At 39.3% G+C, this 27,908-nt stretch overlaps 2 protein-coding genes across 5 annotated transcripts; both read right to left on the bottom strand.

Moving 5' to 3' along the window:
* Positions 1-1,891: 1,891 nt before the first annotated feature.
* On the bottom strand, positions 1,892-27,908 carry LOC144472291 (homeobox protein Nkx-2.5). Of its 3 annotated transcripts, none has more exons than XM_078185242.1 (4): positions 27,424-27,908; positions 8,803-8,900; positions 8,395-8,598; positions 1,892-4,153 (listed from the first exon to the last, which is right to left on the bottom strand). In XM_078185242.1, the coding sequence occupies exons 1-4, from the start codon at positions 27,498-27,500 to the stop codon at positions 3,645-3,647; spliced, it is 888 nt and encodes a 295-aa protein (XP_078041368.1). In that variant the 5' UTR covers positions 27,501-27,908; the 3' UTR covers positions 1,892-3,644. The 3 variants fall into 3 exon arrangements, with proteins under 3 accessions (XP_078041368.1, XP_078041370.1, XP_078041367.1); XM_078185244.1 differs by lacking the exon at positions 27,424-27,908 and adding an exon at positions 13,290-13,321; XM_078185241.1 differs by lacking the exon at positions 27,424-27,908 and adding an exon at positions 12,986-13,283.
* On the bottom strand, positions 24,105-25,245 carry LOC144472626 (uncharacterized). Of its 2 annotated transcripts, XM_078185875.1 has the most exons (3): positions 25,031-25,245; positions 24,580-24,780; positions 24,105-24,499 (listed from the first exon to the last, which is right to left on the bottom strand). In XM_078185875.1, exons 2-3 carry the CDS (start codon positions 24,720-24,722, stop codon positions 24,142-24,144), a joined length of 501 nt encoding a protein of 166 aa, XP_078042001.1. In that variant the 5' UTR covers positions 24,723-24,780; positions 25,031-25,245; the 3' UTR covers positions 24,105-24,141. The 2 variants fall into 2 exon arrangements, 1 of the variants encoding a protein (XP_078042001.1); XR_013494442.1 differs by lacking the exon at positions 25,031-25,245 and having other exon boundaries at positions 24,105-24,494; positions 24,580-25,018.

Here is a 27,908-nt window from a genome sequence, read left to right as displayed (position 1 = left end):
TGCTATCATTGCAGATAAAAATGTCGAACAGCGTTACTTTTATATCATTCCAACCGATTGGAATCCAACTAAATTTTTGCGCACTCATTCTCGTAAAAATTAGTCGAACAAAGTTATTACGAAACGGAATTAATTAAAGTTATTTCGTTTGAAAAATTGTCGACGTCCTATTAATTTAGTATTAACACGGTCGTAAAAATTTAGCTCATTACATTTTCGTTTCTATTTCAACTAAAATTGATTTCATTAATCGCGACAGATATTTAATATTTAAAAAGTTATATAATAATATTAATATATAGTAATATAATAATATTGAAGTTTACAGTAGTACAATCCGACACGTTTATTGCAATAATCGATATCAAATGATTGATTACCACGACAACCGTTTTATAACCTACCAATCGGAGGAAAAAGCCGATTTATAGGTTAAGCGTTAATACAGTTACGATTGTATAAAAAAGTAAAGTAGAAATGTATGTTGGTTGCGCGGTGGCAAAAGCGATAGAATTACTTGCAATCGGTACAATTGCTCGAGAGCTCGGTAGCCTGACGCGATAATTCAACGACATAATTCAGAGATACGGATTGATTAATGTTACCACGTCGTCGCGCAAAAATGTCACGAGCGCAAAATGTCCGACGAACGAATTGCCCGGCGTACGTAATATACGTAATCTGATCGATCCGGCCGCCGGGTGATAATTGTCGATCGCGGGGAAGAAAGTATCGCCGATAAGGATGTTTGCGGGAACATGTTCGACCGCGAACACGGTGTCTTTATTGTCCACGTGTGGTCGATCATGAATGGTTGCACGGACCATTACTGCATGTATCGTCCGCCAATATCGCGTCCATGTTCTAGGAACTGCGTCTATTAGAGAAATTTTGTTATTAATATTCAGTTCACGATTAAAGCTAAGGATATTCTCTTTAAATGATTGAATCAATTTAGTAATAAAATATAGTAGTAACCTATTTTATAATTGTTCCCTTATTTATTCATATAAAACTTATTCCCTTACATTTATTATTAACTGAATTAATAATAAATATAACTATAATACTATAATAACAAATAAATATAACTCTTGTGACCGAGTTAAAAAATGTTTATCCGTTAAGATCCGCAAGGTAAGAATTTTTCAATTTTCTTTTATAATTTACTATCGTACCGTCGATTTGTTGTAAGAACAATCGGCTCGCGGAAAGTTGAAAAGTCTCCGACGGAGGTCGAAACGGGTGCTCCCCATCGAGGCTGGAGATAGGACGCCCTCAGGAAATCTAAACCGGTAACAAGATGGCTGCTCGGAAACGGAAACCGGAAGCTTGTCACTCAAGCTACACCGGCATCCGGCGTGTCCCCGAAAAAGGGAAACGTTATGGAACGGTCGAGGAGAGAAATAAAAAGGAGCCGAGGGCTGCGAAAAGGGAGGACACTGTCTGCAGCTTATTGTTTGATCGTATTAAACGCGACCGTACTATAGCTTACTCAATTTACTGTTACGCTGTAATTCTGCCGAATTCGATAAATGCTCCGCGATGAACCATTATCGAGTTATTAAGAGATTTAGAGACCTTTGATAAAAACTTTTTAGTAGAGTTGAATTAAAACGCTTAAATTTGTTTGTACAGATAAAGTGTACCTTTGAAATCAACTATAGCGAGTGAAATATAAAATTGAAAACGCGCAAGAAGAATCTAATCATTTTATCGTACTATCTTTTTAAAAATGTTTAAATAGTAAAAATATTAAAATAATTCAAGGAAGCGATATATTTTTATTTCTATTTTGCATAAAGATCCTAGTGATGAAATAATATTTAATTATTACAATAATGTTTGTAATATCCAGGGGAAGAGACGAGACGCTTGCGATTGTTTAAGATTCAATTTTATTAAATATGTATTTGATATATTAGACTACTATGTATTATACACAAATGTACATATATACAACCTATATCTAATTAAAGGCGATAAACTGGAATCTGTTCTATCAACTGTTCAAGTGTCACATCCACGTATTTATCATCTATACAATATAGTTTCCAACAGATTTAACACAGAGACGCCGTTCGGTAAAAAATAATCGTTCGTTTCGCGAGTAACTTAGGCTTAAAAACACTGGCCATGTTCTATATTACAAACGTCCGATAATCAATGAACAATTCGCTAAGATCGGTGAGCAGCTATTCGATAATTTCCTGTTTGAAATCTCTCTACTATCTTTGTTTAATTTATCATCGTAAACGAAACGTTACAATGTTACAACGGAATAAATGCATTTCTTGTTTTCTAATCGTGGACGACGGTGTCCGACATTTATTTTCCGCGAAACGATTTCACGCCGAAGTGAAATTGTTTTTCATCATTTAATCTTGATATCGCGATTAGATTGATAGAAAGCGAGGTGTTCGAGTTACATAAGCGACGATCATCATCACGATTCTTTTCTCTCTTTCTTGCCGGCGCTCGCTCGTTCATTCCCTCTCCGCACACACACACGCACACAGACACACACACAGACAGACACAGAGTCACGCATACGCTATTAATCTCAACGGGAACACTCGTCTATCCTTTCCTTCTTTCTCGCAGTTCACCGCGGAACTTACAATTCGCAAAAGTCAACTAACGCGCCCCCGCGCGCCCCCTACCCCGGGCGACCATTTTGTACAACGTAAAATTGAAACAGGTTTCGAACTCGCGAACAGTGAATTTATGTTATTTCGACTCTCTACCGTATCTCGTTTTTTTTCTTGTTTTACTTATCTATGTTTCTTTTATCTGGAGCTAGATCACTTCCTCGCGACTCATTGCAAACATCCGGCGAATACGTTCACCACACTAATCACGAAGTTTTATCTTTGGTTTCGCGCGCGTCGCGCCATTCTTTCCTCCCTCCGTCGAACGCCGCCATCTTGTGACTGTCCTCACCGGGCGAACATCGTCCGCGCGACACCTTCGCGGTGAGAATCGTCGCCTGGATATGATCGTCGACCAACGAAAGCTTCCCCGACTCGCCGGTTGTTTATCCGACGCGACGTTTCAGGTTCCGACGAAGCACGATCATTGTTTCAGATTCCGACGAGTCGCCGATGTTGCCAACGCGATTCCATTGTGTATGGCACACTAGTATTCCTTCGTTCCGTGACAGGTTTAGGGAGACGTCTCGAAGAAGAGTTATCTGTGTAGATCCCCGACTCTGATATTGTTAAAAGTCTGATAACTCTTTTATTCGGGAAACCCGACACGTTACGCTGTTTACTCGACACCATGCCAACCACTCGTTGTTGAGTTATACCCATGCTAAGTCCAGTACTTAGCTCGGTTATTTCTTCGTCGAGAACGTTCTTCTAGGTGTCTCGCAATTGAAACTTTCGTCGAGTTCTCTCTCAGGTAGCTAAGTCTAATTTCTCCTCGCAGCATCGCCGGCGGCATTTGCGATTCACAGAACCCGTCGACAAGGGTTGCTAGTCGAAACAATTGGTCACCGGAGTCTTCAAAGCGACGTAGAAGCCTTTCCAAGGAGGCTTTCTAAGCCAGGAAGCTTTCGATTGTCCTTCGATATTGATCAGACTAGATGCAAACTCTAGACGTCTCGACGATTCACAGGTAGGCGATTCGACAAGCCGCGTTTACCACCAGTAGGGCTTCTGCATGTAGGGGGGCATCGGCACCTGGCCGGTGGTAGGGTACGCGGCCGATTCCATCATCTTCCCTTGGCAGGGCTTGCCGTCCTTGATCAGCAACGGCACGGCGACTCTTCTCGGCGAGCATCCGCTACCGCCAGCCTCGACCACCCTCTCGGTAGCCGCCCTCTTCGTCTTGTACCTGTGGTTCTGGAACCAGATCTTCACCTGGGTAGGCGTCAGCCGGATTATCGACGCGAGATGCTCCCTCTCCGGCGCGCTCAGGTATCTCTGCTGGCGGAAACGTCTCTCCAGCTCGAACGTCTGCGCCTTCGAGAACAACACCCGCCGTTTTCGCTTCTTGTGCTCGGTCTCGTGCGGCTGGGTCTCGTTGTTCTGCTGGTCGTCCTCGAAGTCCACCGACTCCTCCTCTTTGCACTCGTGGTTCGTCTCCTGTTTCGGGGCGAACGATAAATCCGAGATCGTCGGGCTGGTCGAGTCTGGCTGCTGCAACACTGGAATAGGCGAAACAACCGCGTTAGAGGGAGATTGTATTTTAGGAAGATCGTAGGCTGATAGTCTGACTTTATTTCATTTCTGGTTAATCTGGTTCGATCTTTTTCAGAGCCGAAAAAGTTGATTTCTTTTTCATTTTACTTCGTCGAAGTATGTGTTCGAATTAATAATAAATGTAAAGTAATGTATGTATTAATAATATAATAAATGTGATAAGGAATAAATGCAAAGAATATGAAAGTCTAAAAGAGGATATAATATTGTCGATATTATATATTCGCGGATCGAATTTAATGAAATAAGGCAGGTTATGTTAGTCCTAGTTTAAGTATATAATTAATTATTCCCTTGTTGATCAATATTAAGCGCCTACTATTTTCCTAATAATTCAAATTAACTAAAGAGAGTAAAACTGGACAGTTTTTATTCGATTCTTAAATTTAATATTAAGTTTATTATTAAACAAAAGTTAATTCGGAGAGCGAAATCAGTATAATTCGAATACAATATAATTGCAAATAATGTAATCCGAATGACATTCATATCATAATTTCTTCAATTATATTTTGAAAATGATTAAAAATTTGTGTAGCTTATCAAGATGATAGTATTATAAATAATACTGTAATAAATAATAAATAACGCAAATATATAAATAACCGATATTAATAACACAAATGAATAAAATAGTACTACAAATAACTAATAAATATAACTTCATCAACAACGTAACCTTAACATCATCTAACTTCTGTTTTATATAATCGTTGAGAACAGATTACATTCTTTAAAAATCGTAGATTAACACCTGCAAGTCGAAGCACGGATAGTCTCAACGAAGGATGAGCCAGCAAGAGCTAAGAAATCGATACGAGCTGCATCTGTCGGCAATCATTATTAAGAATCAAAGGGTAGTTAAAAGTACAGCTGCAATTTGCTCGCGTCATTTCTCTAATGACGTCATCGGGCCATATTACGACAGTGTAATTAACACCCGAACGGTGAATTTCTTTTTGACAAAACAATGACTGAGTATGGTTACGGTAATTGGAAACTTTATTTATCAATCTGCGTTAACATATTTTTTATGGCGCAGACAACATATTTTTTGATGGTATGGAATTTATAGAACATAGTTTATATATAGAATTTATAGAATATAATTTAAATATAGGATTTATAGAATATAATTTATATATAGAATTTATAGAATATAATTTATATAATTTGAACGAATTCTAAGAAACTATACAGTGAAATAAGAATACTTATACTCGGAGTTCAAGTGGATCCGAGCCTCGCCGTCGGAGTGCAACAGTATGCTTCTACCACACCTAACTTCATTTACCAAAAAATAGTTTAACCGCGAATTGCAAAAAAAAAAATAAAAATTAAACGCAACGTAATTTATAAATATATTTGTTACAATTTGAACACGTTATATTTATTGCATTATCATTCCTCGACGGACAAAATCTAAATCGAGCTTCGACTCTTCCAGCAAAATAAGAGAGACATAATAAATTAGGTTGAAATTAAATTTTCAAATCCGATTAAATAATTCCGTCAGTATCGAATAAATAATACCATCAGTACCGAATAAATAATACCGTCAGTACCGGATAAATAATACCGTCAATACCGAATAAATAATACCATCAATTATACAATTATAGAATTATACAATTATACGATTGACGCAGCAACGAAAAATTAAGCTGCGGACAGCACGATCGCTCAATCTATGATAATTTCGATGGGTACGTAGTTCCGACGTATATCGGAACAGCGGAATCAAGCGATACAACGACACGGATCACTGTGCCCGGGCTTAATCTACCAATATTTTGATTAGCCTCTCGCTAAAGTGGCAAATACCACGGTGGCCGGTAGACACGCTAATTTAATGTACATCGACGAGAGTTCCCCACGTTAGCCGGCACACAATAACGCTTTTGTGAACGATTCCCGTGCCCGGGTTTCGGGGAGGGTGTGAAGAAATATATACAGCCTGTTTGATACCACCCTGATCTGGCAACCCCATGGGACCCGACGTTGTATTATTTTCATGGAAGATTAGGCCACGACTAGCAGTCGTGATTTCAATTAGACTCTTGCCACGGTTTCTCCTGTGGCGACGCTACGATATAAAAGAAAAAAAATAGATAAAGGGTTGTAAGTTTAATGCTAATAAACGGTCTGCGAATTTGCTATGCGAAATCAAAATTATTTGGAGAATTCGACCGTCGGCGAAGCCAGGACTTCGTCCGAGGAAAGTTCTCTCGCGCATTCGGCGGGACTGGAAAGGGCGTAGCGTGCTACGAGGCACCTTCCGCAAGGTGAAACGATCGATTCTGCAAAATATTGTGATCGACTCGATAAATTGAAAGCCGGCGTGGTCGAAAATCGGGCGGAATCGGCGACACCGACGAGGCGTCGTTTTTCGTCGCGACGACGCGAGACCGCCATGTTGCGTTGGCCGTGAGACAGAAACTCTTACTGTTTGATTGGGGGACGTTCTACCTGATCCTTCGTACTCCTTAGACCTTTCCCTATCCGATCATTACTTGTTTCTTTAGTTAAAAAATTCTGGATAAATGTCAGAAATCTGGAAGCGAAATGAAAACGCAGCTCGACGAATAGTTTGCAAGTCTGAATTATTTTGGTAAAATAATGAGGCTTCCTATGAGATAAAAGAAGATAATAGAGAAGAGCTGCTCATATTTAACATAACAAATAAACCTTAAACAACAAATATCGCCTATTGGTTTCGCATCAAAGGGAAGGAATTTATAGAACAACCCTAATACATAAAGTGTGAGATCGTTTTCCAAAAGCTATATAACCTAAAATTGGCGAAGTGGGAAAAGAGAGAGAGAGAGAGAGAGAGAGAGAGAGAGAGAGAGAGAGAGATGTGAAAAGAAGAGATAAGGAAGAAGAAACCGTGAAAAGAGGCGGTGGGCTGCTGGAGGAATTTTTGGGCGTGACGATCCCGATTCATCGTTTGGCCTACGGGGCGACATGCATCTGTCCTCGGAAGGACATCTGTCCTCGTATACGGGCCAATCGGCGCGCGGGGACCACAAGGACCTTTTTATAGGACCATTAGATCCTGCTTAGCCGGAGCGGACCAATTGTAGGGTGTTAAATGAATAAGGGTTACGGGTTGCGCTGTTCTTCCCCTTCTATAAACGGATATTTGCGAATCGCGTGCTTGTACCAGCGACGAGAGAGAACCTTCCTGATTCTTACGGAAGATCGCTCGCGATGGGACCGACGGGAAATTTAACTTAAAATTTAACTTAACCAATAACATTTAACTCGAATTTCAATCAATAGTTCAAAATTATTGAATTTACTTGCCAAAATTAAATTATAATTAACTCCAACTTCTGAACAATTCAATTTCAACAACAAAATTTTCATTAACAAATTCGGTTAAACTTTAAACTTCAAAATAAGATTTCAATTCCATACCAGTACTATTTATTTCTTCAATACTACTTAATTCAAACCGTGATGTAATGATTTCATGATGTAATTAACACTGTAATGATTTTATGTGAAACAGCAAAGATTGAAAGATTTCGATAAGTGAAAATAATAGTATTTAATATAATTTAATATGACACTATTTCTTTTAAAACTTAAATGAAGTATTTTAAATTACGTTACGAGGAAATATTGATAACTATTTGCCTACTCGGGTTTAAATATAAAGTAATTCGAGGGACGATATAGAAGATTACATTAATTGCAATGATACGAGATGCAAAATGAAATTTTCATAAATATTAATATAATACTATTCAATGTAATCTAATATAATACTATTTCATTTAATGCTTGAATGAAGTACTTTAAATTACGTTATGAGGAAATATTATTAACTATTTCACCTAGGATTTAACTATAAAATAATTCGAAACGATGATGTTGAAGATTAATTGCAATGATATGGCAAAATGAAATTATCCAAAAAGAAAAAAGAAAAATTTTCGAAATCAATAAGACAAAATAATTGGCTAAATAAACCACTGAAGCTGTTATTTGTTAAAAACATTGACAGAGAATAAATATAAAAATATTGAGAATATACCAACAACGATATATTCTATTCGGCGCTAAAAGAGACGCGAGACTTCCTTTAAACTATTTCAGAAATCGAACACAAAGCCAGAATACCGACGCCTTCTAAGCGACTACATTAAAACGGTGTAAATGCGAATTTGTCACTCACCGTTCACTTCTTCCAAAGGCTGGGGCAGAGTGCTGGGTAGCGTCGGTCCAGCCGGCCATCCAAGAAGGCCAGGTGGCGGCGGGGGTAGCGTCCCTCTGTTCAGATTCGCATACAACGCCGGTTGCAGCATGGCCTGCGTGTGCTCGAAGAATTGCTGATACGCCGACGGAACATCGTTCGCGTTCGGTAGAACGGTGGTACTGCCTGCACGGAAAAATATCGAAAACTATGGCGACGAGGCTTTGAACTCGGACGTCGAGCGAAACGAAAGCTTCGAGCGAAACTTAAGTATCGAGCGAAACGAAAGCTTCGTACGAAACGAAAGCTTCGTAGAAAACGAAAGCTTCGTGGAAAACGAAAGCTTCGTTTTTCTCGACGAGAAATAATCTCGAGAAAAATCGTAATTACCTTGGACGTCCGCCTCCTCCTGGGACGGCTTGGAGTCGAGCTGAAGGATGTCATGGATATGGAAACTCGTCCGAGGCATTTTTATGCTCTCCAATATTCTACAACAAAACATTAAAAACTCCGTTAAAAAGACGTTCGAGTCACATTAGCCTGCGAACTAACATTTATCGAGCTACTAAATGCGTTTCAAAAACAAACAAACAATCATAGAAATCTCGCGATAAATCGAACGTCGTAATTCGAACCCAAAAAATTTCTCCATGAAACGATTAATTTCGAGCTTGAAATATTTCCAGAGATCGATCTTTGTCGTTCGAATAAATTGTCGATAACCTACGCGACGTTACTACAATATTGTTTAACCAGCAACGCTTTACTACGCGATCTATATAAACATCAACTGAAAGCCTAGTTCGTCGCCGAAAACACCATGCAGCAAATGTGGAGTCTAGTTGCAGCAAATGTGTAGCCTAATTGCAGCAAATGTGTAGCCCAATTGCAGCAAATGTGTAGCCTAATTACAGCAAATGTGTAGCCTAATTACAGCGATGTATGTGGTGCCTAGTTACAGCGATGTACGTGTGAGAAATGGCATCGTGCAGAAAAGTTGTTCCGCGTCTGAGCGGTCAACGGAACAGGAGCTTCGCAGCCAGGTATACTAAAAGCGGTACGCTACTACCAGCCGCGAGGAGTCGAGAAGTCGCAAACAAAAAGAGCTCGGTTTCCCGGAGCAAATTAATCCAATTTCGAAAGCCGCGCCGCCGTTTTGGAAAAACAGCTCGGCTCGGCGTCGGCGAGCGTCAAGAAGCTAAACCCGGGGCCACCCTCCCTCCCCGCCGGGTTAAAACCCGATTAGACGCGTCTTTTCCGTCGAGGGACACCCCGGACCGTTTCCGCGGATACCTGCAGTTTTCCTGCCAAACAACCTGTCCCCGGCACAGAAGCGAATCGCCCGGCAATTCCAGTTTAAGCCAAACGACCTATTATCGCGGCACGTTCCGACGTTTCGATGAATGCGCCGGACCCCGGGGCTGTCCCAGAAGTTTTCCGAAATAAGAGAACGGACGCGACGGTCTTCAATGCGACGGCTGTCGGAAGAGCGAAGACGAAGTTGAGGCCTTCATCGACGGTTTCCGATCGGAATTTTGTGCCACGCGATAGCTCGCGATAAAATGTTTATTATTTAATGTATAGATCTTGTATTAATATCTTAATATAAAGATGTTTATTATTTGCGCTCGAGGGCTTCGCAGCGGAGCTGTTTTAAATTTATTTTTATCGTCTCTGTAGCAGAGACTTTGAGTTTGGAGATATATTTTAACCCTTAACAACAATTTTTCTATCGCGTTTCAAAATAATCTTTATACTAACAATGTTCAGATTTAGAAAATTGTGAAAATGAAACCGTTGCCGAATAGTTGAAATTGAAATGAAATTGTTGTCAAATAAATTAGAGATACTACGTGACGGAAAAATGATTTCAGATTTTACAGATAAAATGGCTTCGAGTGCAAAGGATTAAATGGCTCTGCTACAGAGCTCTTGAGTGCAAGTGGTTAAAGTAATTTTTATGTTGGTTTAGTGGCTTATATTTAAAGAATTGAATGAAAGCTTCGAACGCAAAGGGTTAAGAGATATAAATGTAAAAATTCAGTTGATAATTAGTTTTTGAGATAAGGGTGGTAGTAATGAAGGTTATGTCAACGTGTTAGCTCGTAAACTTTGACCTAAGAGTTTTTATATAGATCCAAGAATGGTTTCTAGAGGGATTTTTAACAATTAACAATGGATTTGAACTTGGAATTTCAAAATTTACAATCGTCAATTAAACATATGCTATCAAACGAATTTAATACAGTAATAGTTTGGTCTATTGTTATATAAAGCAAATAATTATAAATCAAATAATTATAAATTAATCTAACTGTAAAGTAAATAATTGTAACATAATTTCTCAAATCTAAGGCAATATTTCTGATTTGAATAATCAATATTTTCAGAACTGCATATTTCAACTAACAGAAAACATATTTATATGTATTCTATTAGTACTATTCCCAAAGCTTAAAATCGAGAAAATTGATAATTAAATTGTAGTGTGTGTCTAGCATAATATCTCAGAAACTAATTAATAGCTCGACTTTAAATTCAGCACTAAAATCGAGGGACCAAAAGCGGGCGATTTTTGATGTTAATTAACCCCCTTGGGCACGACGCGCCATTATAGCGACTTCCGCGGACGTGTTATTTTAATCATTATAATTATGATTATTACTCAGTTGTATTATTAATGATTAAAGCAAACGATTAAAGTGAAAATATGTGTACAATACATTAAGAAAAGAATATATATAGCTAATACTACTGATACGTAGCTAAAATTAATATATAGCTAATGCTAATATATAACTCTACCAAAAAATATATATATTAAGCAAAATGGCAATTAAGTTATGAAAAATTTCATTTGCGCAAAATCCAGCCGTGCCGAATGGGTTCTCCGTTAAGTCGTCGTCGTGATCAGACCGCGTAACTTTCTTACATCCGTCGCAACTTTTCCTTCGTCGTAGAAGTAACGCGGTTCTCCCGGCATCTCGGAACGGCGCGTGGTTTTAATGAAAGAAGTTCCGTGAAGTAGACAAGATTTTAATGAAACAAGTTCTCAAAAATTGTCCAATTCGGCCCGCGGAACGAAACACCTGTGGCGGAAATGTTTAACGAAAGCCTGACGAGAAGTACACGGCGCGCCTGAAGAGAGTTTTAAACGCCGAGAATTTATGAGAATTTATGAGAATTTATGAGAAAACGAAGTCTCGCATAAATGGGTCAGAATCATAGTGACACGAGTCATGCTTTCAAATTTTTTGATTTGCGCTTTGAACTGTAATTTATAAATGCGGTTAAAAAATCGAGTGAATTGAATTGTTTAAATACTTTAATACTTCACCGACCGGTTCGCCTAAACAATTTTACATTCGCGTGAAAGTAGAATTAAACAATACTTATTTGATCTGTTTTATTTATTGTATTCGTCGCGAAAGGTATCTGTCATTTAAAAAAATTATATAATAATATGACAGCTTGCTGGAGAATAATCTAATACTTTTATTTTAGTAAAATTTAACAGGTAGTAAATTATTAGTTAGCCTAATTTATAAGCTACCTGTAAAGCGTTAACAATATTTCATCCACACGTTAGCGAACAATAACAATATTAATTTTTTTAACAACAATACTCCCATTTCCTCGCAAGAAAGAAAACGCGATGCTCGCCACTATAATTCTGATCCACTCATGCTCGCGCGAACTCGAGCGCGTCCAATCATTTTCGGCGCCGGTTTATCGCGATCAGCGTTAATCGCGTCCTCAGCATTAAAATCGCCGGCGACTATAACCGCGCGCAATCGATCAATCCCGATAAGAAATCGTGGATCCCGTTTTGTTTTCTTTTCGCGAGCGTGTGCTCGACGACAGATCCATGCGCGAACATAATTTTCGGTTACTGATACAGGCAATCGGGCGGAAACGCGCTTTGATAAGCACCCTCGTCGAGGCCACGTGCAATAATTGAACGTGCGAGACAAAACGGAAAAGTCGACGTGACACACCCAAACGTAGTCCATTTCCGACACTAACAAGGCAAAAGCTTACGACAATAAACAGTGATTATTATAAGAAATTTAGCGCGCTTTTATCGTTTTCGCGGTACAAAGGACGCGACGGTTGAAACATTTCAGCTGTTAAAAAATTTCAACTGTTGAAAAATTTCAGCTGTTGAAAAATTTCAGCTGGTAAAAGAACGATAAAGTCGGTTTCGATAACACACAGATTTCAACATTGTTCTCCAGCGATTGTTCTCGACGTCTTCGGGACGATATCGTGATGGAAAAACTGCAATTAACTGATTAATGCGATAAAGGAAACCCAGCGCGAGAGCGGTAACAAAGAAACACCGTGTCAAAGGAACAAGCGCATCCAACGACGGCTCTAATTCTATAAATGTTTATTGGGGGCATAATTATTGCCACTACGTCTACTGATTTCGTTCGACCACCGGATACTATTACACCAAATCGTAACGCATGCGAGGCAGTCGTTCGCCGCTGGCCGATAAAACTCTACGCGGGGGTGGCAAAAGAAAGCTTGGTGTACACGCGGTGTGTTTTTTGGTTGGTTCGTTTACCTATTATTGAAAGCAAGGTGGCTGTACCAGACGTGATTCAAGAGACTGGTCGGATAGGATAGCAGCGACCAGGGCAGAATCTTATTCTTGTCCGCCATTTTGAAAGGGTCACAGAGAGGTGTTTTAGCGGCGTCAGTACATGTTTAGCGAACGTCCTCAATGCTTCCACTCGTATTATTTTTTTTTTTCACACGAACTCTTTCTCTCAGTTATCTTTTTTGTTTTACGTTTTGTTTTGTTTTTTTTTTCGTTTCCTATATATCGGTTATTTTGTTTGTTGTTTTGCTCTATGCCTCTCTCGTACCTTCTTTACTCATACACTCGTCCACTTTTCCGTCCCCTTTCTACTCCCGCCTCTCTCTCTCTTTCTCTCGCTCTCTCTCTTTGTCTTCACTGATTCACTTCGATTTCACGGTGCACACTGGTGGTTCACATTCCGGTTCGGCAACCAGTCCTGCCGAATTCATCGTCCAGGCACAAAACACGCGAACGGGTCCGCGAAACAGGACCGGGGTGGATCCGTTGAACGATATCGGGGTTACCCTGTCCCGACACTTCGACGAACGCGGCGAAAATGTTCGAGGCTTCGATCAGCCGTAAACTTTGTCTCGATTTCTTCGTGGTTCTCTTTTCTTTTTTATTTAGTCCGCAGAGAGAGAGAATCGGAGGAGGCCCGACGAGGACCCGGGCAACACGGACGCGCAGAGAATGTCCTTCTCTCCGAGCGGCTGGAGGGCTCTCTCTCCTTGTAGTTTTTGAGTGTCCTCGACGAGCACTTGACGGCTAGTGTTCCCTACCTCCGCGCCGTTTCGGCCGTCAAGCACCCTCGAACCCGAGGGCGGATCTCTTCGACCAGGGGCGGAGATTCCCGAGAGCTAACCCCGCGTGGCCGGGCCAGCGCGACAAGTCCACCCCTCTACGCGGGCAGCCGACGCCGCCGCCGCGACCCCGGCACTCCTCGACGAGGAATTTCTCCACGGGCAATTTCCAGCTACGACGACCGCCAGTCGATGATCCTTTCGGACGTCGTCGACGGAAATCAATTTCTATCGTGAATAAGAGCGAGCTAGCATCGCGACGGGACTATGACGTTCCTCGCGAATTGCACGAAGACCGTAGGGGGGGGGGGGGGGGGGGGGGGGGGGCGGTTAACTCACGGTGTTCGATGCTTTCTACGGCTGTTTTCTGGCTAATTATGCGATAGCGTGACTACTTTGTTACTTGATAGACTTTAATCGAGAAATCCTAGATTTTTATTAAACGATAAATTGCCGTCTTTTCTGTTATTAAATGGAATTAATAAATTTATTTAAATAGTTTTGCCGAGTCACGTAGTTCTCTTTTGTTTAACCCTTTGCGCTCGAAGCCATTTTAACTGTAATTCTAAAATAATTTTATAAGGCAAAGAGGTTATGTTCAATTGAAATTGAATCCTGTAACTCGTACAACAACAGTTATACTTTTAATGATTTTTGAAATTTAATTTTTCATAATATGAAAATTATTTCGGAACGTGCTGTAATAATTTTAGTGGTGACTCAGAGTCATCGCTCGAGTGCAAAGGGTTAATATGCGGAACGAAATTTGCTAAATAAAATAACGTACTCAATATTTGATTCGGTTATGTTGTTAACAAAGAGATTGTTAGGGGTAGCTGCTTAAGGGGTTGATAAAGTTTTATACGTATTACTTGAATTAAAATGTCTTAAAATGAAATATTTTTGAATTAACAAATATAATTTAGAATTGTATATTTTTCGAAAATGGTATTTATAAATTGCCATCACGCTGCCAAGAGGTCGTAACTAAGAAATTATATTATTAAACGCATGAGAAAAGTTATTTTCTTTCGCTTCCAGTTAACCTCAAAAATACGACAAAGAAAGCATTAAAAGATTTTAAGATTTCAGGTCCATTATTTATTTAGTACACAGTTCCTATCTTGGGCAATAATAATTAATATAATAATTACAGTAATTAGTAATAACGAGGGTTGTTATATACTAAAAATAACTAACAAATATTATCATAGAAACGATCGAAAAGTTCTCGCGCGAAGCAGACGATTTTTCCATATTTCGCCACGTTACAATATTTATTATTACAAGATTGGCGAATTCCAATGATTTTTCTACAAAACGGTCTCTCGGCCTAATAATACTACACTCCGTACATTCGCACAATCGACGCGCGTCCCGACGCACGAATAGAAAGAAACGCGCATCGCGAGAGAGCGATCTACTTGGATTCGAGGGTGCAGCATAGCAGAACGTTGAATAGGAATTTATTGAAATGAGAAACGCTCGAAGAACATCGGGAAGAATCGAAGCGGGAGTCCTTTGCTCGGCCGGAGAGAACCAGGATCCACTGGTATCGGCGACGGTGGGGTGAGTTTCCACGGGGTGGAGCTTACGGTCGACCAATCGGTGGCCGGGCGCCTCGAGAATCCCGACGGCGTAGTGTTACGGGGGTTGATTTCAACCCTCGCCGCGCGCCGGACCAATCCGGTCGCTCCATCGATCAGACCTTTTACACCGAGAGCATACTCCGCGTCGAGTGTTAATGCGAAAGAGCATTAGCGGTGCTTTTACTGTGTCATTTCGATTTCTTCCTTTTTTTTCTCTCTCTCCTCGCCTCTGTCGATTTTAGGGGCCACTCACCCCCCTCGCTCGCTCCACCTCTCCCCGTACAGACTGCTCTCGCAATCAAGATCTATTGATACTCGAAACTGGGTTAAAAGCGTCCTCGGGCGTTGTGTCGCGTCGTCACGATCGTTATTTACCCCCTGGCTGCGTTCCGGGTTACAGCGGAACCCCTCCGTTATACGAACTAACCGGAGGACAAGTACGCGCGGAGGTAATTGTTATACTTTGCCGCATTGAGGTTAACATCCTAGCGATTTGGTCATTTACATTTTTATTGATATTGAGCTTTGTAGATTTTTCCGGGTTTTTATTAAGCTATGAAATGTGTTGTTGAGTTAAGAGTAGCGTGTATATGTGCATATTAACAATATATATTTACAGTGAATATATCTACGTTGTTTTAAAGATTTAGCGAACCTGCAATTATACTATATACGTTAATATAGCGCATTCGCGGGTGTTTTTATATTTATAACAGGAATTTTCGACTGTTATCGAATTGAAAATCATCATTTGTATGTGCTAGATCATACTTTGCAATAATAATTAATTACAGATGTGGACCGTGGATTTTTTAGGAATTTTTGAATATTCGTCGAAGGGGTAACTCTGGTTACTCTGTAACTATGGCTTACTCAAGAAGAAATTCATTATGTAAGACGGCTAGGAGCCTGTGTTACATAGACTGATAATTAGATTATTGATAAAACTGGATAATGAATTTTCAAAGGTTTCTTTTTATATTAATATATTTCTCTTGTTATATTTAAGAGAAGAAACGGCGATTTTAAAAGGTATATTTTATGCAGAAATTGTTAAGATATATCATACAAAAAAAAATATTATAATGCATATTTACAAGTACATAACCTCAATTTCTTCATAAAACTCTTTACCTCAATTGTACAGAAAATGCTAAAAGTGTTCCATTAATTCTAATAAAAAAGTTTGCCATTCATACTGACCCGTTATTATAGTGCAAGGGGTTAACTTCGTTTCTTCAAAAGCTCTGCTTTGTCTGCTAAATAAATAAATTACTCGATCATCCACCGTTTACCGCGATATTCCACCACCCCTCGCATCATTCATACCAACTCCTCGTTCCCGTAAGTTTCTTGAACCGACGATCGCCGATAGATTTCGACCGAGAAACATAATTTCAAATCTCGTCGACAAATGGACGGCATTCGGGCGCGCTCGTGCACAATGGTCCCACAATTTGTATCAAATCGCGCGGAAAGCAGCGCCCGCATAAATACACACGCCTGTGGAACACGTATATGTGCATGTAACAGGCATGGGTCCAGAGCCCGTGGCCTCGGGAGAGGAACAGGTAAGGGACAGAGGCGACGATGGAGCGGGGTTTCCGGTTTATTCAAACCGGGGGCCTTTGTCAGCTCGCGTGGTTCCCTGCTCGGCCTCCGACGCGAAAAAGTCAAAAGTACGGAAGAGGGCGGACCTGTTCCTGACTTTTTCTCATGACCCCGCCATCACCCTTGGATTTATAACCTAGCGGAAAATGTCCTCGCTGAATCGGAGAGTCCCCGCGGCCGACGAAACTCGAGGACTACTTTACCAAAATCGAACTATGTTATTTTTTTTATAATTAAAATCACGAAATGATAAAAGTGATAAATCTTGAAAACTCGAAATGATAAAAATGCTTTACTTTTTGAGGATCGTTAATAAAATCATTTCATCAAAGTTATTGTTTCAAATCAAACTCGTGGTTCTTTGTTGCTTTAAGTCGTCTATAATACGTTTAGTTAATTTTGAAAATGGTCCAAGTCAATTCAAACTTTAAAAACAACATTTTCGTATGAAATTCACGCAAAAGTTTCATATTCATAATAAATTTCCATTATTCAAAATTAATAAAATTCTAAATAAAAAGATCGCGTAATGTAAAAATCTATTTTAATTTATGCAAACGCAATTCATTAAATATCTCGAAACAAGAAATATATGACTTAGACCACTTTCATAATTATGGGCACGTATCGTTCTTTGGCATCGAGAGGGTTAAGGGACGTCCATCGAACCTCCGTTCGAGAAAAGCAGGCCGAAAAGAAGGACCGAGGGAGGATTAAAGGGTTCGCGGATATCGCGTGGAGTTTCTCGAAGACGGAGTGTGTCACGCTCGAGGAAAATATCCGTGGCGAGCGTCACGAAGCCAGTGCCGGGGAGCGTCCTCGTCCGAACATTGCGCCGTTTTAACTCGGTTAGAATCGAATTCAACGAGACGCTCTCGTCGGTTTTCCTCCTTTCCTTCGCTCTTCGCCCGGTGAACTCCAAGCGTCGGACGGCGGCGAAAAGCAAAAAGAACACAAAGAGAAAGAGAAAGAGAGAGAGAGAGAGAGAGAAGTTCGAGGCTCCCCGGGCAATCGAGCAACATTTGCCAGGATCCCACGACTGTTTGGCGATAGCTGTGCCAACTTGTTTCGAGCACGCAACCCAATTTGTCTACGTCTCATTGTTTTACTCCGCGATCGTTGCTTCGCGGTGCCTTCCCGCCGACTGGGGTAATGTCGAGGGGATCGTGCCACCAACTATTACGGCCCTCCAATCATCGAGTGCTGCCCTCTTAGACCCTTTTCCGACTTGAAAATTCATTTCGGCCCCGATGATTTACTCTACCGAACATTTTTATTTCGGCTTCGGGCGTTGACCTAACCTTTAAATCGATGATGGTATTTAATGAATTGAGATAATTATTTAAAGGGATTTCTATTAATTGCGACAAGTGTGATTTTTTATGCAGGTATTGCGAAAATTAATTGTTGATATATTAAGTCGCGAACAATTATTTTTCGTCTTTTGTTTTGCATGAAGATCTAAGTGTTTATGGAGTTTTGGGGATTTTTATTATTTATTAAATATAATATATTATAGACTCGTGGACTTTTTATAGATTCTTTTGTTATATACTAAATACAATATATTATGGAACTGTGGACTTTTTAGTTATTAATTGGAACATGTTTTCCCCTTAAAGTTAGCTACAATTCATAACCTCAAAAAATATCAATTAATATATTAATTCAAAAATATACAAAAAAATATCAATTATATCAAAGTATGTCTTTAGCAATGATTTTCCATCAATTAGGTGGCAGACCAGAAATCGCATGTCGGCCGACATCTTCAGAAAAACCGTCCCTCTCCGTACTTTTCTATTTCCGTTCGCCTGGCCGAGCACCGCGGCGCACAATTATGCCACCAGTCGTAAAATAAGAGGCCGTCCCGAAAAATTTGTCTACGGAGAGAAAACATGGTTTGTCCGAGAATGACGTCCGACAATTTATTGCTTATTGTTGCGGTACAGACGGTTTTATTGCCGCCAATGTTCGGGTCTAATTGCTTTACCAGGTGGCCAGGCGGAGGGCCCCTGTCTCTCGCTCTTTCCCATTTCTACCTGTCCACGCCGCGTTTCTCTTGCTGCCACGGAAACACGTGGTCTCCGGCTAAATTTTGAAAATATAACAGGAGGAAAATAGACGGGCCGCGTTACAAACGAAATCCGCTGTAAGCAATGCAAAGCGATCGAATTAACTGGTAGCGGAGACGGTTGTTCCAGCAAACAGTGGATTAACTCAACGCTTATCCGGGCTTAGGCACGGCCGGGCTGTACTAAATGGCTGAAGCGTTTGGCTTGTTATACAGGGTGTTCGAGAGGTGTCTAACAATTGTAAAGAGGAAACATCTGAGATTATTTCCAGCAACTTTTTCCTTTGCAAATATTTTCTAGGAGGCGTTGTTAACCAGTTATTAATTAAAAACATTGACCAATTAGAGACGAGATTCGCTGGCGCGAGGCGGTTTAGTCAATGAGTGGACGAAACTTGGTTATATTCAGTGACTAAATCGCCACGCGTCGAAGGTACTCGCTTCTTATTGGTCAATGTTTTTAATTAATAATTCGTCGACGAAGTAACGAAGAGAATTTTTATAAAGGAGAAAGTTTATTGAAATAATGTCAGATATTTTTATATTGCTAGATGTTTTTGGGACACCCTGTAGAGACAACGCCGTGCTCGAGTTAATCAGCCTGGCGCGAGATTATATTTAAATCTAATCGTTCTGGATCATCTCTGTTCGCTTCACGGGTTGACAATTGGAGGCTTTTATGAAGGCGTCGATTTTAATGAACGTTAATTACCAGATAAATCATCAATTATGTAACGAATGTTACGTATAAGTCGCGTAAATCGTCGTCGATTGCAGCAACAATGGAAAAGTACTCATCTTTATTGTTTAATTCGATTACATCTGATTCGAGATATAAAGTACGTATTTTAGGGTCGTTTGGATAATACATTCAACCCTTTATACTCGAGACAGCAATAAAAATTCTTTTGTCACGTTCTAGAGTAACTTTTAAATCCTTAACATTGTTTATATTTTAGGAAACTGTCGAAATGAATGCTGTGTAACACGAGTCGATGTATATCAAATACAGTAATTATAAATTATATAATATAAAATTATTGGTTTGGAAAAACTATTTTTAATTTAGCGTTAAAATATCTCAGAATGCAATGGGTTAACCTATAAATACAGATCACAATTTTTAAGTGAAAATAGGAGTTGTAAATCATATGTGTGACATATTTCCTTCGGACAATTTAGACCACATAAATTGTATCGAATTATTTCAAGCAAAATCGCTGCGAAATTCTCAAACGAAATTATTTTCAAATCGTTTGAATATATATCAAATATCTATCGTATATCAATAAATGCTCCAATCTCTATAGTAAAAATATATGTTCGCAAACCATCGACACTGGTCCAAGGTAAAGAAAACAGATGGTCGTGGAATCAATTTTAGGGACGCACTTGCGCGTACTCGTCGACGAGCGGCCACTTCATCTTCGTGTCCGCGCCGGAGACTGCAGCAGAGACTGCAGCAGAGAGTTTCAGGTGCTGAGAGACTGAAACGTGCCGCGATGAATGGAGGTTCTATCCATTTACGAGTTATTTCGCCTATTCCGGCATTACCATCACAATATCGGTACCTGTCGGTCAAACACCTGAGGCTCCCGGCGAAGTCGTTATTTATTGCCGGGACGTGCCGACGCAAGATTTCGACCCGAAAATTTCGTGTCCCCGGCTGGGTACCCGCTCGCTCGCCGCGTTGTACGCCTCGAGGCCCGGCGATCATCAATGAATGGCACGGCTGCGTTTATATGCGAATATGAATTTCCAGTGCGCCTCGAGTGCCACTAGACTTTCGGCTATCGAAACGGTCATCCTCGAGTGCCGGAGTCGAGTGGCCGTTATAAAACCGGGGGAATTGTAAAACTATACGGTTGCGGTTATGTTTTGTTACACGATGGTCCGGAGCGTTAACTCTTTCCTGTCGTATTAACATTTTACCTATCGGTCATTTGGCTGTAAACTTTCGTTTTTGCTTCCGATTTTATTTATTTCATCAGCCGCGGGAGATATTTAATATTTAAAAAATTATGTGGTAATATTGAAGCTTATGGTTGTATAAAGTAGTATGTAGTAGAAGTATCTATATGTAAGTCAAATGGCAGTGCTAGTTTTTTAATGCGCGAGCATTGTCAAAATCTGTTACTGTTCTTTTTATCACAGACCTACAATTTTTATTTCCAAATCATATTCTACACAAAAAAGTGTACAACTTTGGCTGAAAACAATTTTTATAGATTCAATATATTTTCTCGATTTTCATTTAGTAGATTCAATATGTTTTCTAAGATATTTACGATTTTCTTTTAGGTTAAGATTTTTGTTTAGGTTATGATTTTTTTTATATTTATTAAAATAAATTGAAAAAGAATTAAGCGTTGCTAAAAGAAAATCGTGAAAAATCCTAAACATCGTCACTTTTCTGAAAAGGAGAGCCGATTTCGTCATCGATTGCCATTCGACCGGGCAGCCAGGTTAACGCCTGGCAAGCGACCAATCCGAGTTACGATTAATCCGAAATTTATGGTGGAAACCCAACAGGTGTTGGTACTTCGGCCCTTTCGGTTCTCGCGTGTGTCCGGCACCCGTGTAACAAGGCGTACCACTCTATACGCGAAGGATTCGCCTAACCGATATGCGTGACTGCTCTTAAACGATCGCTTCCGGTTTCCGGTGCTATCCGCCTAATCAGATATGCTAATCGCTCGAACATCCGCGCCGATCGCATTGATTTTTCATATACGACGATTTTCTATTTTTCTGGAACACTTCAACTATGCCCATATTTATGAAAGTGGTCCAAGTCATATATTTCTGTTTCGAGATATTTAATGAATTGCATTTGCATAAATTAAAATATATTTTTACATTACGCGATCTTTTTATTTAGAATTTTATTAGTCTCGAATAATGGAAATTTATTACGAATATGACATTATTTAGTTCAGAAACGCGTGAAAGAGGGACACGCGCCGTTTATAGGTTATGTTTATATAATTTCTTTCAATTTTTCACTTAGACCATTGTCGTAATTAACACGAAATGAATTCCATAGAATGTTGAAAGTACAACCACCATCTAATGGTTCATTTTTCACGATATCGTAAAAATTATATTGAATAAATTTAGTTTAAAATAATGTGGTGTAGAATAACTGATAAACTCATTTTTTTTTGAAATTTTGACTTAGACCACTTTTATAATTATGGGCACAACTATGCTAATCGTTCCAACATTCGCGCCGATCCCGTTGATTTTTTACGACGATTCCCTTTCTTTCTGTAACGCGTCAACTATCGATTCCTTCGCGCGATGGAATTAGCACCGTCCGATCGCCGTGGATTAGATAACGCGCGAGAATGGAAAGACACTTTTTCAATATCGCGACCGCGGCGCGCGTTTTCTTTTCTTCGGCTTTAATCTTCCTAGATTAAACTGTTAGGAAACGTTCGCTTCTTTTCGACGCGTTATCGTCGCTTTACAAGAAAAATTCGAAAACCGCCGTAAGGCTGCAAGACTGCGTTTTCTAGCGCGTACAAGCGAGCGCGGTTCGAAAATCGGTTGGGTAAAATTGTAAAACTGTGAGCGTCATTTTGCTGGGAATTGGACGAAATCGAACGCGCGCGGTGCAATCGTAATTAATTTTTACTGTATTTTTATACTGTATTTTTATACTCTAATTGTATATTCTAATTATGTTATAATTATACTTTAATTGTATATTCTAATTATACTATAATTATACTTTAATTGTATATTCTAATTATACTATAATTATACTTTAATTGTATAACTCTATTGCTAACTCTTGGAAGCAGAGTTAATTAAATTTCATTCGAAATACTACTGAAATTTATGATTTCATTAAGAAGTCGCTTCGACAATATCAGAAATAATTTATTTATTATTTCTTACTTGCAGACGAACATTGTTTCTTAATATTTTTATCATTCCAAAAAATTGCAGTTCCTCGTAACGTTTAATCAGAATTTCCAACCTCTTCCGATATTCCAGCAATAAATAATTCAGAATGACGTAAGACGCCGCTTGAAATATAAAAATCATTAACAAACGAGAATAATAATTGCCAATAGAATCGAACAATGCGACGCGAACGAAGAATTACAGGTTAGAAAATATCATCCAATCGGCCGAAAAATTGTTTCGCCATGAAACTCGCCGGATGGACGCGATAAACATTTAATGGAATATTTGAAGGCAGAATGTTGACGTTGCATATTTTCATAGCGTCGATCGATTCTCGTATAAAAATACCGAAACGGAAACACGCGTGGAATGTGGCATCGGCACGCGAACGGCGATCATCCGAACTTCGTGTAATTCCCAGCGATAATACGAATATTTCTCTACCATATTGGTAACACCAATTCCTATTAAGATTAATGAAAACGGTAGACGCGCCGTTCGGGTTCGGTGCCGAGATCTGATTCCCGATAGCAATGCAATCTCGCCGAATCTCGATCCTAGATCCACACGCGACCTATATCCGCGCCAGCTATTACACGATGCAGGTCAATCGATACGTGTGCGCACCATCGCGCGGACAGTCTTTTTATTCTTCTTTTTTTTTTTTTTTCTTTCGTTGTCCGTCTCGTATGATTAACGATTAGATACACGTGATAATAAGAAAATAAATGTATCGCTCGGTGTTTCATTTATCAACGGCGCGGCGAACGTCTTTGCAGAATGGAAGTTTATTTAACATTTTCGCTGCTGTCAGAAAACGCTGAACCTGCATTATAGACAAAAGTTATACTTTCGAACTGTATTCAATTATATTACGCATATGTTATGTCTGATATATTATGTCTAATCATGTCTAATTATTTGGCCGCAATTTTAAGGGCGGCACACAGTGGGCCCAAGAGCGAATCTAGCTAATAAAAAATCATAATCACCAAGGACAGCTTCCTATGTCAATTTTTATGGTGTCGTTATAAAGAGGAGACTTCAATCTTCAAGTTCATGTTAATATTTATTATATTAACAATAATATTTATTATATTAATAATATTTATTATAGTAACAAAAAACTATTTATTATACTAACACTTAATAACAAAAAATAGAATATACAAATGCTGTTGATTCTGTGAATACAATAAGTTGACTGCGATACTGCGAATAACTAACAGAGTAGAGTAATGGATAGGCTAATGCTAACGCTTCTTCTGGCGTGTATTTTATTGGAGCTGTTACTATCGACGTTGAAAGCAGTTTTTTCATGTTATTAGCTGTCACTGAAGGTCCTGACGTAATAACTTTCACCATTGAAGCAGCATCCCTTTTGCCAGATTGTCGTAAACTCGTACTAACCGCAAACGACAAAATTTCAAAGGCAAAATTTTTTGCCTTTTGGATTGATCGGCAACTTCCGAAAAATCTTTTGACGGTCGGTCTTTCCCCTGTCCTTTTCGGAATTCGTGAGATATAAAAACTACAGACTCATTTAGCCATTTCTCATGTCGACATAGAAACAGTTCTACTGACCGGTTACAGTTCTTCCACTTATCGGCAAAATTGCTATTTAAGTTTTTCACCTTGATTTTTACACTTGCGTAAGCATTGTCCTCTTCACTTAATTGATACTTCTCCAAAACGTATGTTAAAACACCAGCATTTTTGCCTTCCATGTTATCTCCTTGACGCCAAATCTCGAAAAGCTCTTGTCTCGATCGACGGACATCGTAACTAAAAAATGCAGTATATTAGTTAATTGCAGGCCATTGCAGTTAATTTTAGTCAAAAACGAATTGATGTGAACTATAGAAGAAATGCTATGAAAAATTTTAGCAGATCCGCGCAGATCTGTGAATTGCGAGACTTTTATATTCTTAAAAATACTAGAATTGCTGCCACATGTCTGATGAAAATTAAGTTACTGCTACTCACAGCTTACAAAATTAATTTATAAATGAAATACAGTCAAATCTTTACGTACCTTTCGATAATTTCATTACCAAATTATTCCACAATATCTTGAATACGAATATATTTACTGAAATGCACAGCACGACGCACTACCGCAGGCAGGCAAATAATGCCGATTTTTCTTGACTTTCATGGTGCCTACGGAAAAACCCTTACGCCAGGTCACTATTTTATGATAGTCATGTAGTTGTCAACTCCCTGGGAGGCACGGGACACCAATATTTATCGATTCTGGCAACATTGGATTTTGAATTTTTATTAGCTAGAATCGCTGTTGGGCCCACTGTGCGGCAGTACAAATTCCAAGTATAATTTTAAGGGTTGTAGTATAAATTCCAAGTATAATTAATTTTATATAATTTTAAGGGTTGTAGTATAAATTCCAAGTATAATTAATTTTATATAATTTTAAGGGTTGTAGTATAAATTCCAAGTATAATTTTAAGGGCGGTGGTATTATATAAATTCTAAGTATAATTTAAGGACGCTAGTATTATATAAATTCTAAGTATAATTTAAGGGATTTAGTATAAATTCCAAGTATAATTTTAAGGGCGGTAGTATTATATAAATTCTAAGTATAATTTGAAGGGCGGTGGTATTATATAAATTCTAAGTATAATTTAAGGGCGTTAGTATAAATTCCAAGTATAATTTTAAGGTCTATAGTACAAATTCCTTGTCGCACGAAAAATCAGACTGGGCGTGTATTATAAGTCCAGACACACGATGCTCCGAAAAAGTCATTCGAGGGCCAAGTGCTCGAGCACGGAGCCAGTCGACAATCATACTTTCTACGACCTTAAGATTTCGAGAACTGAAGGGAATCCGCGTAGAATGGGCCGAGAAGCCGTGAATGGAGTCGGGGGGAGGGGGTTTGCTACCTTGCGCCCCGTATAACTTCTTAAATGTTTCTTAAACGATGCCGGTGGCTAGGCTTTAACCGGCCGTGCAGAGTCCGGGTCACGTTTGGCCCCGTGGCTACCACGGCCGCGCAAGAAGGGCCCTTCACGGGAGAGGCGATCTCTGAAAGGAGCTTCCCCGAAGCCCACCCGTCGTGCCACCTACTACTACGAGACATACTACGTTCATTCATGACTCCGGGATCCGCTGCTCCATTGTGACCAGTTCATGAATGAACGTAAAACTCCATTTTTCCGGAGTCATCTTCCCCTACCCCGACCCTTCAACCGGGCACTCGGTACGAGAGGCTGAATCGCGCGTATCGGGAAATTTGCGTTCCGAGGATCTTTCGAAGGACCTTCCAGGACGCATTTCGATCCCGGTTAACATTGACGGATTTTTCTGTGAATGCCGGGCAAGCCGGTCGCTGCGGAGTGACCAATCGCTGCGCTTTTCGCCTATTGTCGGGATTTATGTTTGTCTGAATTTATGTTTGCCTGAATTTATATTTAACTAAATTCATATTCACCTAATTTTATATTTATCTAATTTTATATTTATCTAAATTTATATTTATCTAATTTTATATTTATCTAATTTTATATTTATCTAATTTTATATTTATCTAATTTTATATTCACCTAATTTTATATTCACCTAATTTTATATTTATCTAATTTTATATTTATCGGTGTTGGCTGGACGATATATAACCTAAAATATATAACCTAAATATTAGGTCCACCGGAAAATGATGTCTGCCAATGTCATTTTATTTGCGACATATATTTCTGAAGAGTTACGATTATATTAAATTATTATAATAATACAATCATTATTAGGTGTATACAAAATTTATTATTTCTTTTTAAGAACAGATAGAATTTTAACCTAATATGATAGGCTTATTAACAACTATAAAAGGCTTATTAACGACTGACCCTGGCTATGACGAATTCAAACATATTCGATTGCCTCGCGCATTATATATACATTATATAAAGGCACTAAACTTTATTTCTTTCAATAGCGTAAGTATGTCACACTTTTACTCCGTTTCGTTTATTTTCGAGAAAATATCTGCCAACGATAACGATCCATTCAAGTCGACTTGGAACAGCAGATATAGTACGTTGTTAAATTTCTCCGAAGATTCTGATATGTCACGGAATGTTCGATGACTTTCGCGAGATTACCAGAAATTGATTTTTCGTTATTTATTTATTGAGTCGTTCGAATGTGACGCCTGCTTAACCTGATGGCTGTGCTCAAAGAAGAAGTAACTGGGTAAAAGGATATCGAAGAAGAATTTCGAGAAATTTATGTTAAATTATATGTTTTCTAGAAATGATTTCGAAGAAGCGTAATTGGAATAACAATTATTTCTCTGTGAGAAAAATTTCCATTTTATAATCATTTCTACCGCGACAGCTAACTGGTTAAACAATAGAATTTCGAACGTAACGTTGACGACGGTTCTAAGTAGTTAATAACGCGTACCTGTACTCCTCTTCTGCATAGTCTGGTGGAAACAGATGCCAGGTCGCGTCGTAGCACTCGTCGTATCCGTTCGCCATTTTCCTCGAACAAGTAGAGATGTATTTCCCTCGCCGGCAGCCACCGATCAGAAGTCAGCTAAATAATACTCGACGAAGGAGCTACCTGCTGCCGCAGCTGTGTGTCCTCGATCAAACGCGAAAGCGGCTGATTTTTGGCGACGAGTTCATTCGAAACGATATTTTTCCAACGATTCAACGAAACTAAGCGAACCTGCCGTCACCTGTGCATCGAACTTACGAGATCGAATCGAGTCTCTACGTCGGATTATTAAAACGATTTTGTACAGTTTTCTTAGCGGCACGTAGTTGCAGCGTTCAAGTGATGAAGATTCCTCGCATGCTTTTACGAGATCGTCGAAAGCAAAGTTTTTGTTAGAAGTTGACGCGACGCGACACGTACGAATTTTTCAAGTCGACCAAACCGTA

The sequence above is a fragment of the Augochlora pura genome, chromosome 7 (genome assembly GCF_028453695.1).
Source record: "Augochlora pura isolate Apur16 chromosome 7, APUR_v2.2.1, whole genome shotgun sequence".
Lineage (NCBI taxonomy): Eukaryota > Metazoa > Arthropoda > Insecta > Hymenoptera > Halictidae > Augochlora > Augochlora pura.
This window is presented reverse-complemented; position numbering and strand designations above follow the sequence as displayed.

Bases quoted from the DNA above. Each gene is read 5' to 3' on its own strand.
- LOC144472291 (XM_078185241.1), bottom strand. From the start codon at position 13,083: ATGGCGGACAAGAATAAGATTCTGCCCTGGTCGCTGCTATCCTATCCG. The intron at 8,901-12,985 runs GTAAACGAACCA...GTTTTGTTGTAG, and splicing joins CACCTTGCTTTCAATAATAG to AATATTGGAGAGCATAAAAA. The intron at 8,599-8,802 runs GTAATTACGATT...TTTTCCGTGCAG, and splicing joins GGAGGAGGCGGACGTCCAAG to GCAGTACCACCGTTCTACCG.
- LOC144472626 (XM_078185875.1), bottom strand. From the start codon at position 24,722: ATGGAAGGCAAAAATGCTGGTGTTTTAACATACGTTTTGGAGAAGTAT. The intron at 24,500-24,579 runs GTCAGTAGAACT...AATTCCGAAAAG, and splicing joins AAGTGGAAGAACTGTAACCG to GACAGGGGAAAGACCGACCG.